Genomic DNA, 17971 nt, shown 5'->3' with positions numbered 1-17971 from the left:
ATTTGAGAAAAATCATATTGCGTGCCACAGTACATTTATTGGAGTATACAATTGCTGATTAACCAGTTAGCTGTTGTGCCTTCTTTGAAAACTTTGAAAATTGTGTACCTAAAATGTATCACAAAAAGTAAGCGGTGAAGTATAATGGCCAAATACAGAGTATATGTGGCTGTTATAATATAGAATTAAGTTGTAATGAAATGACGGTTTTATTTTTTAATCTTATTACTGATATGAATCGCCATAACACAAAATATTGCCATTTTCTGACATGATGAGTATTCCCTGGTTAAACATGCCTCCATGCTATAAACGTTGCCTATTACTAAGTTGTTGTGACTAGCATCTCGTTAACATCTTTTTGCAAAAAAGATTAATATGTGTGCGTTGCCAGAGTGCTGGTTGGCAAAATGAGTTGCTATTGATCTCGACAATAATGTGGTTACCTATGGTATGCCCGACCTACACAATTTTATCTATCTTCTCAGCATCGGACATTTATGGTGGCTGAGACTTTGTTGGAAGACTTCTGAACTCATTAGCTTGTACCTGTACCTGTATCTGTTTGCCAATAATGTACTTTATCTTCCAATGGGATGTTGCACCTTCATTTGTACATTTAGTCATTAACCAGATCTTGGAATACTTGTGTCTTGTGAATATGACTTCCATTAATTTAATCCATAGAAATTGTGGTTAAAAATTTGCAAAATATCTAAACATTGTAAGGAATAGAAAATTAGTAAAATAGCAGCTTTTATCTAAAGCTACTTTTATCTAAAAAGTATAGCCAGTGAACGGGGTCAAAAGAGTCTTACAACCGAATTTATGTAATGGTGTGCCATATAATAGTTTACCAAAAAAAACATCTTATATCAAATTTCAACTTTTTTTCTCATCTAAAAAATAATTGATCTTATACGGATGAAGATAAAATAGTAATGTATATTAGATTGATTCTTATATGTACTGATATTTTCTATTCATAAGACATAGGCATTAAATGTCTAAAATATTTAATGATTCAAATTTTTATAAAAGTTTTATATGAACAATCCAATTATATATTGTCCTCTGACAAAACATACCATACAAACTTGTTTTAATCATTATATAAATTTTCTTTATTATTGGTAATCTTATAATAAATAATATTTACTTTTTTTAATATTTAATACTGACCATTTTTATTAATTTTAGCTAAATATTGATCGCGGTTATAAAAGAAGATCTCCAGAAAGTATTATTTCAATGAACCAACCTTTCAATGAGAAAGATTTTAACTTTATAAAACTTGTGTCAGAAGAACAAATAATGAATTTAAATAATACAGACAAAGATGATATAATTGCAATTAATGCTAGTCCGATTGAATACTGTCATTCTCTGCTGTTGCCACAAAGATGTAAACAATTACCTCAACTTGTAACAAAACATAGCTTAGTGAAAGCTGTTGAGTTGTTTTCCTTGAGTTTGTCTTCGTAAGTATATTCCACCTTTGAAGCAAAAATAACAGAAATTAAATCTTTAATTAATTTATAAATACATATGTTGATTGTTAAAAAGTGCAATGTCAAAGGAAAGTTAATAAAACATACACAGTACTCTGATAAATTTCATTTTTCTTAATAATATTTATTAAGCATTATTCAGTTAATAAAATAAGATTATTGTAGTAATGCATTATGAGTAAAGAAGTAATTATTTTATGATTCTATTTTATTTTTGAAACTTTAATTGTTATAGCATAAAGCTTAATCAGTGATGCAATTCCAATTTAATAGGAAAAATAAAAATTTTGAAATTTTGGCGTGATTTATTAACATTTTCTGACATTTAAAAATATTTACATTATAACTATTTACAATATCACATTGTTGTTTACAGTTTATAAGTATTTTCAATTAACCTTATTGTATCATTAAGCTTTTAACCTACAACGTCGTGTTAGAGACGTGGTATATCCTTCGGGCCAAACATAAACAACACGTGCACTTTGTACGAGAAACTTTGTATATTTGTTGGGATACATGCGACAAATGCTTTTTTTTCTTGTCCGCATTCGGAGGTGCAGTATATTTTCTTGAAAAATATTAGAAAGGTACCCCTAAAAATAACTTCAAAAAGAATGTTAAGCGTTGTTGAGGACATTGAAAGTTCTGCTAACATCGCAAAAAGTGATTTAATAGATATTTTAAATAGTGATAGTGACAGTAGTGATATTTCACTTTCTGTACGAGAACGTTGTAAGCGACTGGTTATCGAAGATGATACCGACGACGAAGATCACAGTAATCATCAACAACTAGAGCTATGGATTTGGAAAGAAGAAACTAATGTAATGTAGAAAAAATTTGAAACTATACAGAGATTTGTGGTATAAAAGTGGCAACTTTGAGTAAGTTAGGTGAAAACAAAAAAGAAGTAGATGTTTTTAATATAATATTTGATAATATATTTTGGGAAAATATTGTTATGGAAATGAATCGATATGCAAATCAAATAATGAACAATGAAAATAAAAAACTAAAACTAGAGGAAACTTGATTTCCTGTAAACTGTGGTGGGATCAAAGTATATTTTGCACTATGTATAATAATGACTGAAGTTAAGAAACCAACAATACAAATAAATTGATCTAAGAGAGCAGTCATAGAAACTCCAATTTTCAGAAAAACGATGTCATTCAAAAGATTTCTGTAAATAACTAGATGTTTGCATTTTGCAGATAACAATTTGGCTAACAATACAGATAAATTATGTAAAATAAAACCTTTTTTAAATCTTTTTTTTGAATCAAAGATTTATAAGAAGTATATACAACGCAAGAGGACATTGTTACCAATGAATGATTGATGAATTATAAGGGACGCTTATCCTACAAACAATTTAATCCATTGGGAGGGACAAGATCCGGTATAAAATTTTATAAATTATGTGAGTCAAAATCGGGTTATTGTTATGATTTTAAAATATACATTAGTAGTGATAAAATAAATTCTAGTGACAGTGCATCCTAAAGTGTTGTCAAAGAACTAACTGTCGAATAAAGGTGAATTTGAATCTTCCGACTTCCCCCCCCCCCTCCTGCATTGTCCAGTATAAATAAACCGACGCAACCAGAAACAATTTAGTATCTACGAGTATTTACGAGCATCTTTCTGTATCAACGAGCGATCCAAGTGTTATCACGAGTTATTTACCGAGTTACGGGACGAGTATTTATCCGCGATTTTATTTTGCGATTTATACTTTGTACTAACGACTTAGCGAATATGGGCTGTACATTAATTTATTATTTTAAATAAATTCGACGGTTACGACAACAAACGATAATTTGCAATAAATCTCATGGTCAAACATCCATATATACCTGTCCTCTACAGTTGTACGTTACTCATCAGAAGAACGGTGCGATTTGCACAACTTTGGTGCACTGCCGTTGGTTATAGCACGCGCTATTGGAACTTAAATCGCAAGGCAATGGATTAACTATCTTGGATTTGTGCAACATGCAACAATAAATGTCTTAACCGTTTGAGTCTCAGGGGTCGAAAAATCGCGAACAGCGCGCTAACGCTTGTCTTAATCGATTGCGAAGAGAAACAAGCGGCGCAATAACGCTCGTCATATTTGTTATTTTTCTGACATAGTTTATAAATATTTCAAGTTTTTGTAAAGATATAGAAAGGATTCGGAAATACAAATAATTCCCTTTATTTAGCACACAACAGTTATACATATATCTTAAACTCTAAAGACCTCGAAATCCTATTCGCACGCACGCTTGTTGTCAACCGACTCTTCCAGATACTTCTAACGACTGACTTTTGTCTTTTGTCCCAACTAAGGCCCGGACGTCCTCTGACGCTTACACACACATTCACATGTACAGTGTAAATGTATCATGTTCCTAACAGTTTTGTTCAATAAAAATTATTGAGAAGATAACAATGAAATACAGAATACCGTCAGTCGTCCGTAGCGTTCAAATGTACTGGGACCTTTCGACACAAAATCTAAACAGCGCGATCGCGCTGCTTGGGACGCAAACGGTTAAGTTTGTGATTTTATTGTTCAATAGAATCTAATTGTGAAATTCTGATCAAAGAAATAATATTACATATTTCAAAATCTAATCCATATTATATTTATACTTACAATAAAATAATATTTTTAATCTACTATTTTAAATAACCAAGAGCTTAAATATATTTGAATTTTTGATATGAGATCTACAGAGAATAAAAAAAATAATTGGAGTAAATAAATAACTAAAACTTAATAATTTGATAATATGTTGTTTGCAGATACATCAGGGTGGCTTTCAACAGTCTTTGTGCTTTTGCATCTGTGAACCATCTTCATTGGCATTTATACTACTTGAAATGGAGGATGTTACTGGAATATATTGTAACTATATTTTTATTCTTTTATTTCTTATATATATATATATCCCACTAGTCCAGTCGAAATACATCGAATTAAATTATATCCATTTCATTAAAAAATTCAAATTGTTGTCCTATCGTTTAATGTGTTCCTATTGATAATTGAGAATGAGAATCTGTTCAAGGTAAGAGATTATTTTCAACAATACACAATCAGAAGTGGTATAATTGTAAAAATCAGTCTCTTCTCTTACTTATTGGCATATATCTGGGGACTGAGTGGAGATAGAGGAAAATATTAAGAATGAATGTTATAGGTGATTAAATAAGCTATAAAATGAGTTGTGTTTTGTTAAGATAGCAGCACCAATTGAACTGCAATTTGGATAACAAATTATTATTATCACACAAGAATATCTGTGTGAAAAATTAATAACTTACTGTATTAACAAATTATAACATGTGTTACAAAGTTTTATTCTTTTTAAAAAAACAAATGAAAACTTTAAAATTCATAATTTTGAAATAAACTTATTTTCAGGGTGGTAAAAAGGTGTTTAAGTATACTTATACTTAATTATAATTATATATATTATATACTTGATTGAATGCTGAATGAGGGAGCCATTTTTTATTGATATTCTTGCTGTTTTTATATATATAGTGAATTGAGTAGTTGCTATGTCAAAGAATCAAACGATTGGAATAGGGCAGTCATCACGATAATCACGAGTATCAGGATATTATTATAAACTATGGGTGCTTAATAAGAATGTTATGTCGCTATGACAGAGGGGACACATGGTACTCTGTTACTTCCAATTGTATTGATTTCTTTGTGACTTAAACACTCATAAACAATTGAAACATTTAATTATAAATAAATGGAATAACTCTAGAAATAACTACTTAACAGGAATGGCATTTCTTGAATTAAAAAACATTTATTATTTCTTTATTAAAATTTCATAAATCAACAATTTCACATATCGTTTTTTTTTATTTTTTTTATAACTCGCGAAGCCAATTTTATTTACTAAATATTGTAATAATGATAATAATGCACACGGTGAGCAAGCTAAATTATACAGTTGTATGTACAAAGAAAATTTAAAAGAAAAGTTTTTAGTATTTATATGAACAAAATGATGAGTCAATAATCGTAGCTTTTGTATAAATCATTATTCGCTGTCATAAATAAAATGTGTACAATTATCATGGTTAGAGGAAATATAAGAAATTTTTTGACTATACAGTAGTACTACGTTTATCCAAACGACTCGAGAAACAAGATCATTTGGATAATAAAAGTTCACTCGCTACCTTTAACAGCTACTCTTATTATAGTAGGATAGTGGATACCGGAAGGTAGTGACTCTACCTCTCCATATGATTACTTATGTCTTGAAAACTATTTAACTCTTATTACTATTTATTTGTATAATGGCTGCGTGATATTCGTTTTATATCAGTTACTACAAAATAAATGAATAAATAAAATTTCAAATAAATGAAGAGGGTAATGAAGTCGATTTATAATGCTCAGGTCTGCCACGATATCTTAGCTTGGTGCTTTCGCTCGGAGTGAAGTTTTGGCTTGACTTTCAACGAGCTCTTATCGAATTTTTAATAGAACACTGGATAAGTAATGATGCTGCACTATACATAAGAAATAAAATTATTCATATAAATTGTAATAAATGCTATGAATATGAAGCTAATGCGGAACAAGTAGTGAAAACAATAAATTATAATTTAATAAATTTATATATGCTTGTGGTTTCCCTTCATATCAAGTTGAAATGAAGCAGCAAATTTGAAACGTGCAGTATATATCTAACGTTTAGAGTAATACTCATTAAAAATATCCTCAAACAAACCAGATGGGAAACTAAAGCATATACGCAAAAGCATAAAAAATTGGCTAAAAACTGTAACATTTCTAGTTTTAGATTGTTGTGCAAAAAACTTCGACCCCAGATCCACAGAAAATCTATGGGAATTATTAAAAAGACGAATGTGTGATTCGTATGTTCCATCGCTATCATCGGTCACTCATTGAATTGCATAATAGAATTAATAGAAGCAATGCGAGCGAAAAGGAAGAAGAACAAGAGGACTAAAGTGGTAGGATGCAGAATACTGGGAAACGAAAAGGCACTGACAACATGTCTTGGGAATGCTAAAAAAGTAAAACAAGTATGACATAAGAAGAGTATAAAAGTATAAAGAGCAGAAAAAGAAGAGTATAAAATATTATGCAAAGAAAAGAAGAACAAAGAAAAACAAAGGCAGAAATATGGGCATATGTTAATAAGAAGAGAAAGAAGAAAAGCAAGACAAGTGCTCATATAAAGATGGAAGAGTGGAAATAACATTTCAATGACCTATTATAAGATAAACAAGGGATATGCAGGAGAATTAGAAGAAAGGGAAATAGAGGATTAAATAGGAAGAATAAACAAGAGGAAAGCAGTAAGCAGAGACAAGATAAAAATGAAGCATGAATATATGGTGCAGGAGAAGCCAGAAGGAAACTAAAAGAAATAGTAAGAACAATCTGGAATGAAGAAGACCTCTCAAGAGATTGGAGAAAGGGAGAAATAACAGCCATAAATAAAAATGGTAGTAAACATGAAGTATATAACTACAGAGGACTATTACTATTGAACACTGCGTATAAGGTTTATGCAATGATGTTAGAAGAAAAACTAACGAAAAAAGCAGATAAGGATTAACGTTATTACAAATCGATTTTCACTACGCCATGCCGTCGAAGATTATTCTCCGTATCACCATAAACGAAAACACAAAAGGTGAAAGAATAGAATGTGTAGAATCTATAAGAAAACCAAAAGATGAAGTGAATTATGTTTTTTCCGCTGGAATATCAATCAAGAAGTTATCATCCTAGATTATTCAATTCATCAATTGTTAAGAACGCCTCAAAAAGTGTAACCAAGGTAGGCCAATATAGAAATATATCACACTCACGATGGATGATGAGACTGCGACGTCATACATTGATACGAACTTAAACTTTATATTTCAAAATACCTACTTAGAAGAATCAGAAATCATCTCAAAAAAGGAAAATAAAGACTGAAAGTAAATCTAGTTTTGACATGGAAAGACTTTTGGAAATTCTTCAAAAACTAGATAATTATAAAAGAGAAGAAACGTACTTCGCTTTAAAGCAATTTCATGGGACTCAAAAAGCCACAGATTGGATGTTAAACTATGAAACAGAGTGGGAAAAATTCAAGATCCAAATTATGAGTAGAAAATCAAGTGCTTGAAGATGTATTTGGAGAAAATAGCACTGGAGTGGTATCAAACAAATCTGTTGAAGAACAAAGAATATAATTGGGAAGATTGGAGGACTTCATTTTTCAAAGTTTTCAGCAATAAAGTTTGGTCTTCATCACGATACGTGTATAATTTCAAATATATTTCAGGTTCGTTCGTTGATTACGCTAAAAAAAAGAACGCTTAATATTTGAAAAAGAGAGGAAGACTATTGAAAACACAAGAATTGGTTTGATTGTTATGAGATTATCTATTCACATTAAGGATAGAATCGATAAAGAAACGATACTCAACAGATGATTTGATAAAAATTTTGGGACAGTATGAAGATAATTATCACAAAAAAATTCAATAACGAAGTTCAGATGAAAGGAAAAGAAATGCAGAAGATGAAGGTATGTCTTGATAGAAATTAAAATCTATCATTCGCGAAACTAGCTTTTGTGAATCACTGAATTTTCCTGGCCGATTCCATCCGGTAGAATTATGCAGGAACATAAACAAGAATGTTCAGAAGAATTTCAAACAGGTAAATTCACTTGAGATATTCGCATCCGAAAACAAGAAGTCAATAAGATTGGATGAGAATGAAAAAACTAAAAACCCCGGAGAAGTATATAAACCATTGATAAAACACCGAGTTAGAATCAATGATCAGAAAGATGTTAAAGGTGTTTATGACACTGGAGCCAATGCAAGTTCTATTAACCAAAAGATTGTTGATCAAATAAAAGCAGATCTAACCGAACATAAGAGTATTTTCAAAACTCAGTGGCAATGACTCACGAGTGTCCGGGCGAAACCGCGAATGAAGATAAATAAAATAGAAGAAATAATGGATGTTTTTGTGGTACGCAACGATAAGTTCACATACCACCTTGTCCTAGGGTTGGACGCCATAAAAAGTTCAAATTAATACAAGATAAGGATTTGAGAATTGCTCAAAAAGTTAAAAAAAATTGTTATAGAAAGATAGATCACAAAGAAGAAGAAATAATATCCGGGAAAAATAAAGAAAGAAAGAATGATCAGATGAGAAGAGAGATAAACTTCATTGAGTACATGGAGAATGATAAATTTGTTGACAACCTTGAACATTTAAACAGACCAGAGAAAAAAGAAGTGCTTTGTCTTATAGAGAAATACAGAGAGGTATTCGTTGTAGCGGCACATGATTTAGAGGACAAATCAAATCATGTTATTGTTCTGTGCCGGAGCATCAAGACCGTTAGAATACAAGTAACGTAAACTCCGGGCAGAACAATGTCGCCGCTACAGGCAACCGTCGGGTCAAGACAAATTCAAATTTTTCGACTCTCTTCCGACCAGTATAAATAAACATACACGTTCGCGGGCGAGCAGAATATAGTACAGCATCGAGCGAATGTACACAGAAATCATCAGCACTAACGGGTATCTCCGCAATACTTGTATATTGTGTACGTAGAGCTATTTAAGGAGCAGAAATACATATAACAAGCTGTGACAGCAATAACTGCTTTTATCATTTCGCACTATCCTTAACGTGTTAAACCTCTACATTGGTGACCCTGACGTGATCGTCGTGACAGGCGTGATCGTCGTGATAGGCGTGATCGACGTGATATAAGTGAAAGAGGTGACTGTGATAGTGCCGCTGATAGACCAATCACTTTTTTTTGTGTGTGTGCCTAAGCATGACGAGCAATCCCGCCATTGCAGCCCATTCGCTGGTCCGCGTGCCTCCGATAATGCCTAAGAACATGAGACTCTGGTTCAGCATACTGGAAGAGCAAATGAAGGCAGTGGATATAACAGACGATCGGGCGAAGTGTAGAGCCCTCGTCGGCTGCCACGAGCCGCAATACCTAGAGCAAATCGGGGATGTGTATTTGTCCCTACCAGCCGTCGGGCGGTAGGCCGACAAGCCTCAAGGCCGAACTAACGCGCGCCCTTGAGGAATCGAATGACGAGAAATTCAGAAGGTTGATGGAAAAGGAAGAGATCGGCGACAGGAAACCTTCGAAATTTTATCATGATTTCAAAAGACTTGCCGGTCCTCTTGCGTCAGCCAAGTTTATCCTCACTCTGTGGAAGAATCGCCTACCAACGCGGATCAGGTGCTTTCTGGCTGGAGTCGACGGCGACGACGTAGCTAGGATGTTGCGGATAGCTGACGAGGTACACGAGGATCTCAGAGGGCGACCGGCACGCACCTCGTTTGGCGATCGTTGTCGAGCAGCCGGCACAACCCGAGACAACAAGCGAACCCTGACTTTCCGTCGTCAACGCCCTGAGCGAACAAATATCTCAACTGCGAGCGGAAATGCGCACGTCGAAGCGCGAGCTTCGTCCTAGGCTGCGACCCGAAGCGGGAAGGCGTAACCGGCCGAGATCAAGAGAAAGACCGAGAGAGAGATCGGGAAACCTCGACTTCTGCTACTACCATCGAACGTTCGGAGACCGGGCGTACAAGTGCCAGTCTCCGTGCAAATGGATGCAGGGAAACGGGGCCCGCCGTCCGTAAAAGCGGCAGACGACGACGGCATGGGCTCCCGCCGCATTTTTGTCACCGACAAGGCGACGCTGACGTCCTTTCTCGTGGATACTGGGGCCGACATAAGCGTGTATCCCCGCAGCAAAATACACCCACCAACCAACGAACAGATGCGAATACGAACTGTTCGCGGCCAATGGGACGCGGATCCCGACGTACGGCACCATCGCCGTCACCCTCAACCTGTCCCTCAGAAGTGCATTCACATGGCGATTTGTGATAGCCAACGTCCAATCACCCATCATCGGTGTGGACTTTTTGAGCCACTATGGGTTGCTCGTGGACCCGCGAAACAAGCTCTCATCGACACGAGGACTCAATTGACAGCAAGAGGATACACCGGCACGACGGATGGAGCGTCCGTAAGAAATATAGTCGGTGAATCAGTGTATCATCGACTTTTGATGGAGTTTCCCGACCTAACTCGTCCATCTATTTTCGGGCGTGAGAAGATACGTCACGGGGTAGTACACCACATCGAAACCACACCTGGCTCACCAGTCTACAGTAAACCCCGTCGCCTGGCCCCCGATCGCCTCAAAGAAGTCAAGATGGAAGGAGCATACGACTGCCGGCGGAATTTTTTTTACCAACAAGACAGCAGGCCACAGCGGAATACGCGAACCGGCTTAAAAAACGAATGGAAAAGGTCAGGCCGCAACCGGGCACGCGTCATGGCGAAAGGAAAATTTTCATTTTCAAAGAATTGGATTCCTCGCCTTACGTTTTCTTACGCCACGACGCGACGGGTGGCCCTTTACAGCCTCAATTCGATGGACTCTTCAAAGTTATAAAAAGGGACAAAAAAACTACGTTATAAAAATAAACAATCGCGACGAGCAGTTTCCATCGACCGTCTAAAACTCGCGTTCATTGTTCCGGATGATTTAGAAGATAGAGGCGTCGAATCTCGTAACATATTGATCTCCGTAGATCAAACGAACAGCCGCGATGGAAACGGCACAAACAGCAACGATCAAACCAGGGAAGAAAACACCAGGGACAGGTATGTTACGAGATCCGGACAAAGAGTGCGTTTTCCCGACTAGTATCAGGCAGAGTTTGGATAACAAAAAAACCCGCAAATTATCAGACACAGGATATATCCGCAACTTTTAAAATAACGACGACGAGGAGATACTCGGCCTAACTTAATAAAAACGCTAGCACTGGTAGGGGGGTAATGTAGCGGCACATGATTTAGAGGACAAATCAAATCATGTTATTGTTCTGTCCCGGAGCATCAAGACCGTTAGAATACAAGCAACGTAAACTCCGGGCAGAACAATGTCGCCGCTACAGGCAACCGTCGGGTCAGAACAAATTCAAATGTTTCGACTCTCCTCCGACCAGTATAAATAAACAGAATATAGTACAGCATCGAGCGAATATACACAGAAATCATCAGCATTAACGGGTATCTCCGCAATACTTGTATATTGTGTACGTAGGATTATTTAAGGATCAGAAATTCATATAACAAGCTGTGACAGCAATAACTGCTTTTATCATTTCGCACTATCCTTAACCTGTTAAACCTCTACACGTCAAACACAAATTTGACGTGAGAACTGTGAAACTCCATATATAAAAAAGACCATATAGGTGTTCGATTCCAGATCTATTGTAAATATTCTTAGAATGAACAGATTGTAAGTTTTTTGCATAAATTACATTGATGGCATCTTGGTTTTTTCTGAAACATTCGACCAGTATATCGGGCATATAGAGCTGTTGATGAGGGCTATTAAGAAATAAGGCTTTCACTTGAAACTGGCCAAATGTAATTTTGCAAAAAATTCAGTGAAATATGTTCGTCACATCATCGAAAATGGCGGTGTGCGACCAGGAAAAGATAACCTCAGAGCAATACGCGTATTTGAACGTTCAAAGAACAAAAGAAATGTAAGACAATTGATAGGAAAAATTAATTTTTATTATAGGTACGTAGAAGATGCTTACAAACTCTTGGGATCACTTCATTACTTACTGAGGAAAAATGTGGAATTTAGCTGGACTGAGAAATGTGGGAAGTCATTCCAAAAGCTTAAGAAATATCTCTAAGTTCGATTCTATCAATATATGATCAAAATCAAGAAATATTCATTTATACAGATACAAGTGGGGATCGGTTTAGGAGCTGTTTTGAAGCAACCCCGAGACAACGGAATATTACAGCCTATTGCTTACTTCTCAAGAAAATTGAAACTGACAGAATCGAAGAAGAAAGCGTTCCATCTCGAATGTCTTGTTATTAAAGAAGCGATTCTGTATTGGCAACATTGTTTAATCGGCAGAAACTTTACCGTTTTATCATTTTCATTGATTATTTTTGAAGCGTTACTGTTTATGATAATAAATAATTATTTACACAAAAGCTGAAAATATGGATTCACTTGAGCTGTGACTCAGCTTAGTTCTTTAGTGCATGTTATACTTACCGTCATAGCGCAAAATTGGTTTTCGAAATTCAAAAAATGCAAAAAATGCCATTCTTATTAAGTAATTACCGAAGAATCGAAATAAAATATCTTTGTTCTGGAATTATTCCACATGATTTAAAAAAGAAAACGTTTCTCTAGGACCAATTGGCTCTAAGATCAATCTAAAAAAGAATCGTCAATACTAAACAATTAAACAATAAAAGATGAAACATGTGCCATTTTAAAGTTTATTACTTGTATTATATGTGGATTGTTTTTCGTACTGATTGGATAGAAGAACGTTTGCAGAGTTGTTTGGAGTGTACAGTCCCGAGAACTTCAGCGTTGCGGGTGTCACATAGAAGACACAGAAAATCGCGAAATTAATAGATCACCGGTTGTCTCCTCACGTCGTAGTTCGAACTTTTCGCAAGTAAGGTAAAAATTTCGGACTTTAGATATGATAGTAAAATTTATTATATGAATCCAACAGAGTAACGGTTCAGAGTGTTATAATAAAAGCGTATTAAGTGCTGAATTTGGGAAGGTTTATATACTAAGGTTTGATTCCTCTGAAGGAGTTATCGTCGGGTGCCTAACAGACGTAGCTGTCCTGTTACTGTCTGGTTATTGTTTCGATGACTGTGGTATGCAGGATGTTTTGTCAGCCGTGGTTATCCTATTACTATCTATCTATTACTATACTATCCTATATGCTATATATTCAACATGCTTCTTTACATTTATATTTGTTACAATAGTAATGTATTGTAGTGTCGTGTACTATTATGATTAGTTTATTTATTATAAATGGATTAAACAGATGCTGATTAAATAGGAAACGATGGTTGTTCAACGTGAACTAATAACAACAACGTATTATAATTAAGACAACTAGATAATTAATTAGCAATTCTCCTTACCACGGATTCAACTCTCTCTCTCTCTCTCTCTCTCTTTATTTTGTTTAAATTTCAAACTATATATATTTATATATAAATTTTTATATAATATAAATATTTATATTAAAATTATAATTTATTTATATTTATAATTAATAATTATATGTTAATATATACTTATATATACGATAATTCATTTTTTCCAAAAAATAATGCATTTTTTCACAAAAATATTACATTTCTTACAAAAATATTATATTAAAAAAAAAAATATTAAATATTTTTATAAAATATTATATTATATCATATTATATTATTATTATATAATACAATATAATATAATATATAATATATATATATATTTAATATTTTTAACTTAAATAATAATAATAATAATAATATTTATATAAATAAACATAATAAATTAAATTTAAATCAATATATTTATACTCTATAATAAATTTAAAAATTTTTTATTTGAAATTGAACTAATATTAATCTAATTCTTTAAATAAATTATAAACGATAATAACATATTTCTAAAATTTTTTATTTTTAATAAATATTCATATTAATAAATTTATATACTTTTAATAATTTTTTAAATTTTATTATTAAATCAAAAAATAATTAATATATTTTTTAATAAACTATAAAAATTTTTAAAAATTTAAAATTATTAAAGAATATTTAAATCAACATTTATGTAATAAGCTAAGTTTAAGCCTACAGTCCCTATAGCTCTCACCGTTCCTACATCTCTAAGAATTCCATCATCTTTCGCGGTGCCTAGAGTTCCTACAGTCCCTATAACTATCGCCGTTCCTATATCTCTCAGAGTTTCCTACAACTCTCAAGGTGCCTACACGGGCTAGAGTCTCCTACGGCTCTCGCAGTATCCAGAAGTCTGACAGCTCCTATAGCTCTCAAGGGCCTAGAGCTCCTAAAGCTCTCCTTCTCTCATCTAAGAACAATCCTTCTCTTCCTTATCTGTATCAACCCTTTGAGTGCTAAATACTCGCGGCCTATGCCGTCCGTACGGACGGCGCGCGTCTAGCACTGACGATCGCTGTGGACGGAATACTTTTTCGTTAGAGTGAACTCTGTTGATTGACTATTCAAAGCGCAAATCGTAATAAGTTATAGTAATCCTTTTGCACGAGATTAAATGATTCAAGAGCATTATTTTTTAGTTATTTTTAATTGTTTATTATAAACATTGAAATTTACAGTTAACTAGAATTTGGGTAATAAACTAGAAAACAATAAACTAGAAAACTAAATTTAGTAAATATAACACAAGTTAATAATTTAGTTGTGTGTGAAAAATTCAGTGCTTGAGAAAACTAAAAAAACCAGATGTAGAGTTTTCTTACAAGTGGTGACCACTTCAACAATAACGAGGCACTATTGGCATTTGTTTACTGCCGTAAGGAATGCATTTATATTTATTTCACACAAACGTAATAGTATTACTTCTGCGTAGGTGTTCGGAAAAATTGAAAAACCCATACATGCGTCCTTAGTCCATGCCGGGCACTTACAGAAAACGCATGTATATATATGTCCTCAGTCCACACCGATAAATAAATAAAATTTATAGTTATTTTAAAAATATTTAAATCAACATTTATATAATAAGCTAAGTTTAAGCTAATAGGCTCATGCCCTATCGATAAATTTTTTAAATTTTTATATAAAACCATATTTCTTTCAAATAAATCAAAATAAATAAATAAATAAATATTTTTTAAATAAAGTATAACATAAACAATAATATTTTTTAGAATTTATAGTTATTTTAAAAATTTTATTATCAACATTTATATAATAAATTAAATATAAATTAATAAATCTATATTCTATTAATAAATGTTTTAAATTTTTATATATGTATATATAATTAATTATATATTAATATATATGTGGTATCTAAATGGGTCTTAGAGGAAAGGACAAGTAATGATGTTTTGATTTAATAAATAATATTCGAAGCAACGAAATGATTACAATGCTGTCGTACGTCTTATTTTCATACGCGGCTTTCGACTTCCTGATTCACACTCTCCGGCTTCTACGCTCGCTCGCTCTCGCTTCTCAACTCACACTGCACACCTATTCTATTTATTAAATTTATATTTAGATCAGAAATTTTTCCAAACTGAATAAAACTAAATAAATAAATTGAATATATAAATCTAAATAAACAATAAAAAAATAAAAATATAAATAAATATTTGCATCATCTAATTAATCTTATTAATAAAAAAATTTCACTTACTATATTTAAAGAAATTGGAGCACCTGAATTATAAATACATATTATAAATCACATTATTGATATTGAAGGTATTAAATTAATTAATTCTTTATTGATAAAAATATTTCGTCTATTAGTTTGTCTATAAATTATGTTAACTAAATAAAATAAACCAGAAGAAACTAACCCATGAGAAATCATTATTAATAAACCACCTAATAAACCAACCTTTAAACCCCTTAATATTCCTATAGATATAATTCCTATATGAATTACTGAAGATATAGCAATAATCAATTTTATATCAAATTGAAACAAACACATTCTTAAAATTAATATTCCAAATAAATTAATTATTATTAAATAATAAGATAAATTAATAAATTTATTTTTAAAAATTAAAATTAAACGTAATATTCCATATCTCTCTAATTTTAATATAACTGAAGCCAAAATTATTGATCTAAAAAATGAAGCTTCTACATGAGCTTTAATTAATTACCCATGAAATATATATATTGGAATTTTAACTAAAAAAGATATTAATAAATAAATAAAATTAAAATAATCAAATTTGAATTCTTTAATTTCTAATAAAAAAAAATCATTCTACACTGGTGTCACGTAAACTTGTGACTTAGATTATAAAAAAAGAAGGTTGAGCCGTAGCCCAGCTCTTAACATTCTGTTATCAAACTTTATTATAAATTCAATGATTACAATAGTTTTACATGAGTAGTATAATATTCTGAATCAGAGAAATCTGAACAAGAACTGCCTGAGCTTGCTGAAGATTCGGCTTATATATGTTTTAGTTTGGGCATGTTGAGGGGCTCGGTGTAGGTTATGATGATGATGAAGTGGTGCCGTGTGCGAAAGAGTCCGAAGGTAGGGGAGAAAGTCTTATCTCTGACGTAGTTTAAGGTGTGGTCGATGTCACACACGCGTTTCAGCACTCTTCTTGTAGCACCACCTTTTTTACCACCATGCGTACGGAACACTTGCATTTTTCTGTTTTACAAAACGCTGCGCATGCACATACTCTCACAATAACTCATATTCATATGTATGTAAATACTACGCGGATAATCCAGTGTAGCACACAAAATTACGTATATCTCAATAGATAGTAAAATTTAATGTACCAATATAACAGAGTAACGGTTCAGAGTGTTATAACAGAGTGTCGATGAGGAATCTGTCTCTTTCTCTGTTTCTTCGTTGCAATACGATTGACAATAATCTTCAGGTAGTGGTGCAGTTGACTCTAGGTACGTTTTCTCCGGATTCTTCGTTGTTTGGTTTGGGACCTTTCCTTGGTTGGCGAATAGAAAATTTTTTTTCTAGAGCAGCAGATTTCGGCTACGTGTCCGATTCGTTGACACTTGGAACATTTATTTTCATGCGGTCACCTGATGGTTGGTTAGATGACTGAGTAAAAGTTCGTGATCGTGGATCGGTAGCATTTCGTTTCGATACTGGCGTAGTGCTGTTAGATTGGTTCTTTCGGCGGTTGGTAACACGATTTACTTCTCGTAACCATTGTCCTCTGTCGGCTGCTAGTCGTTGGGCGAGGTTCAGGTTTCTCGGATCGCTAGCTATTACCATATGTTCTATTTCGTATCATAAATTGAGCAAATGTGTCTTAAGTGTTTCGCATTCTTCAATATCCATAGCTACGCGTCGTGCGGTTTTCGTTTTAAACCGCGTAATTTAATTCATTGAGCTGTTGTCGGAATCTGGAGTTGAAAGATTATACGCTTTCTGTTGCTCCTTGCTTTAAATTTTTCAATTTGTCCCAGCAGTTACTAATAGTGGTTGGTGCTGATACGTGTTGTCTTAAACACGAATATAAGTCTCCAAGCGAGTTAATATTCAGGTATCGTATTTTTTTCCGCTTTTTTTTCGTCGGTTATACTTTCGATGAGTATAAGGTCAAATAGTAGCTCTCTATCACTTGCACACTTTGTCATGGCTGTTACTTTCGGATTGATAGGATAAAGTCTTCCACAATTACGTCGTCTTGACCCCGTACTGTTTCAACAGTACGTATGACCTTTTCTGCTTGGATGCCTTGTTCTTCGTCGTAGCTGTTTCTTGGTCCAATTGTGACGTGACTAGTTTTACTTCGTAATCTTTGTAAAGCGTCT

General features: G+C 33.3%; 1 protein-coding gene and 2 long non-coding RNA genes across 12 annotated transcripts in view; 2 read left to right on the top strand and 1 right to left on the bottom strand.

Moving 5' to 3' along the window:
- LOC125384634 (GDP-D-glucose phosphorylase 1-like) overlaps positions 1-17971 on the top strand; it is a 231422-nt gene that overhangs the window by 2811 nt on the left and 210640 nt on the right. For 8 of the 9 annotated variants that reach the window (XM_048413837.1, XM_048413836.1, XM_048413831.1 and 5 more), the window contains 2 exons: positions 1201-1481; positions 4311-4413. In XM_048413837.1, coding sequence (XP_048269794.1) covers positions 1201-1481; positions 4311-4413 — 384 coding nt within the window. Of the gene's footprint in view, positions 1-1200; positions 1482-4310; positions 4414-12351; positions 13551-17971 lie in introns of those variants that run through there. The other variant, XM_048413832.1, reaches the window with a different exon arrangement.
- LOC125386741 lies at positions 226-2003 on the bottom strand. 2 transcript variants are annotated; one of them, XR_007227132.1, is made up of 3 exons: positions 1851-2003; positions 1418-1496; positions 226-715 (listed from the first exon to the last, which is right to left on the bottom strand). It is a non-coding gene; the product is annotated as an uncharacterized LOC125386741 (long non-coding RNA). The 2 variants fall into 2 exon arrangements; XR_007227133.1 differs by having other exon boundaries at positions 1910-2003.
- On the top strand, positions 9025-12226 carry LOC125386740. Its single transcript, XR_007227131.1, has 2 exons — positions 9025-11242; positions 12180-12226. It is a non-coding gene; the product is annotated as an uncharacterized LOC125386740 (long non-coding RNA).

This window comes from Bombus terrestris, chromosome 17 (genome assembly GCF_910591885.1).
Source record: "Bombus terrestris chromosome 17, iyBomTerr1.2, whole genome shotgun sequence".
NCBI lineage: Eukaryota > Metazoa > Arthropoda > Insecta > Hymenoptera > Apidae > Bombus > Bombus terrestris.
Note: the sequence above shows the minus strand (reverse complement) of the source record. Positions and strands in the feature narration are given on the sequence as shown.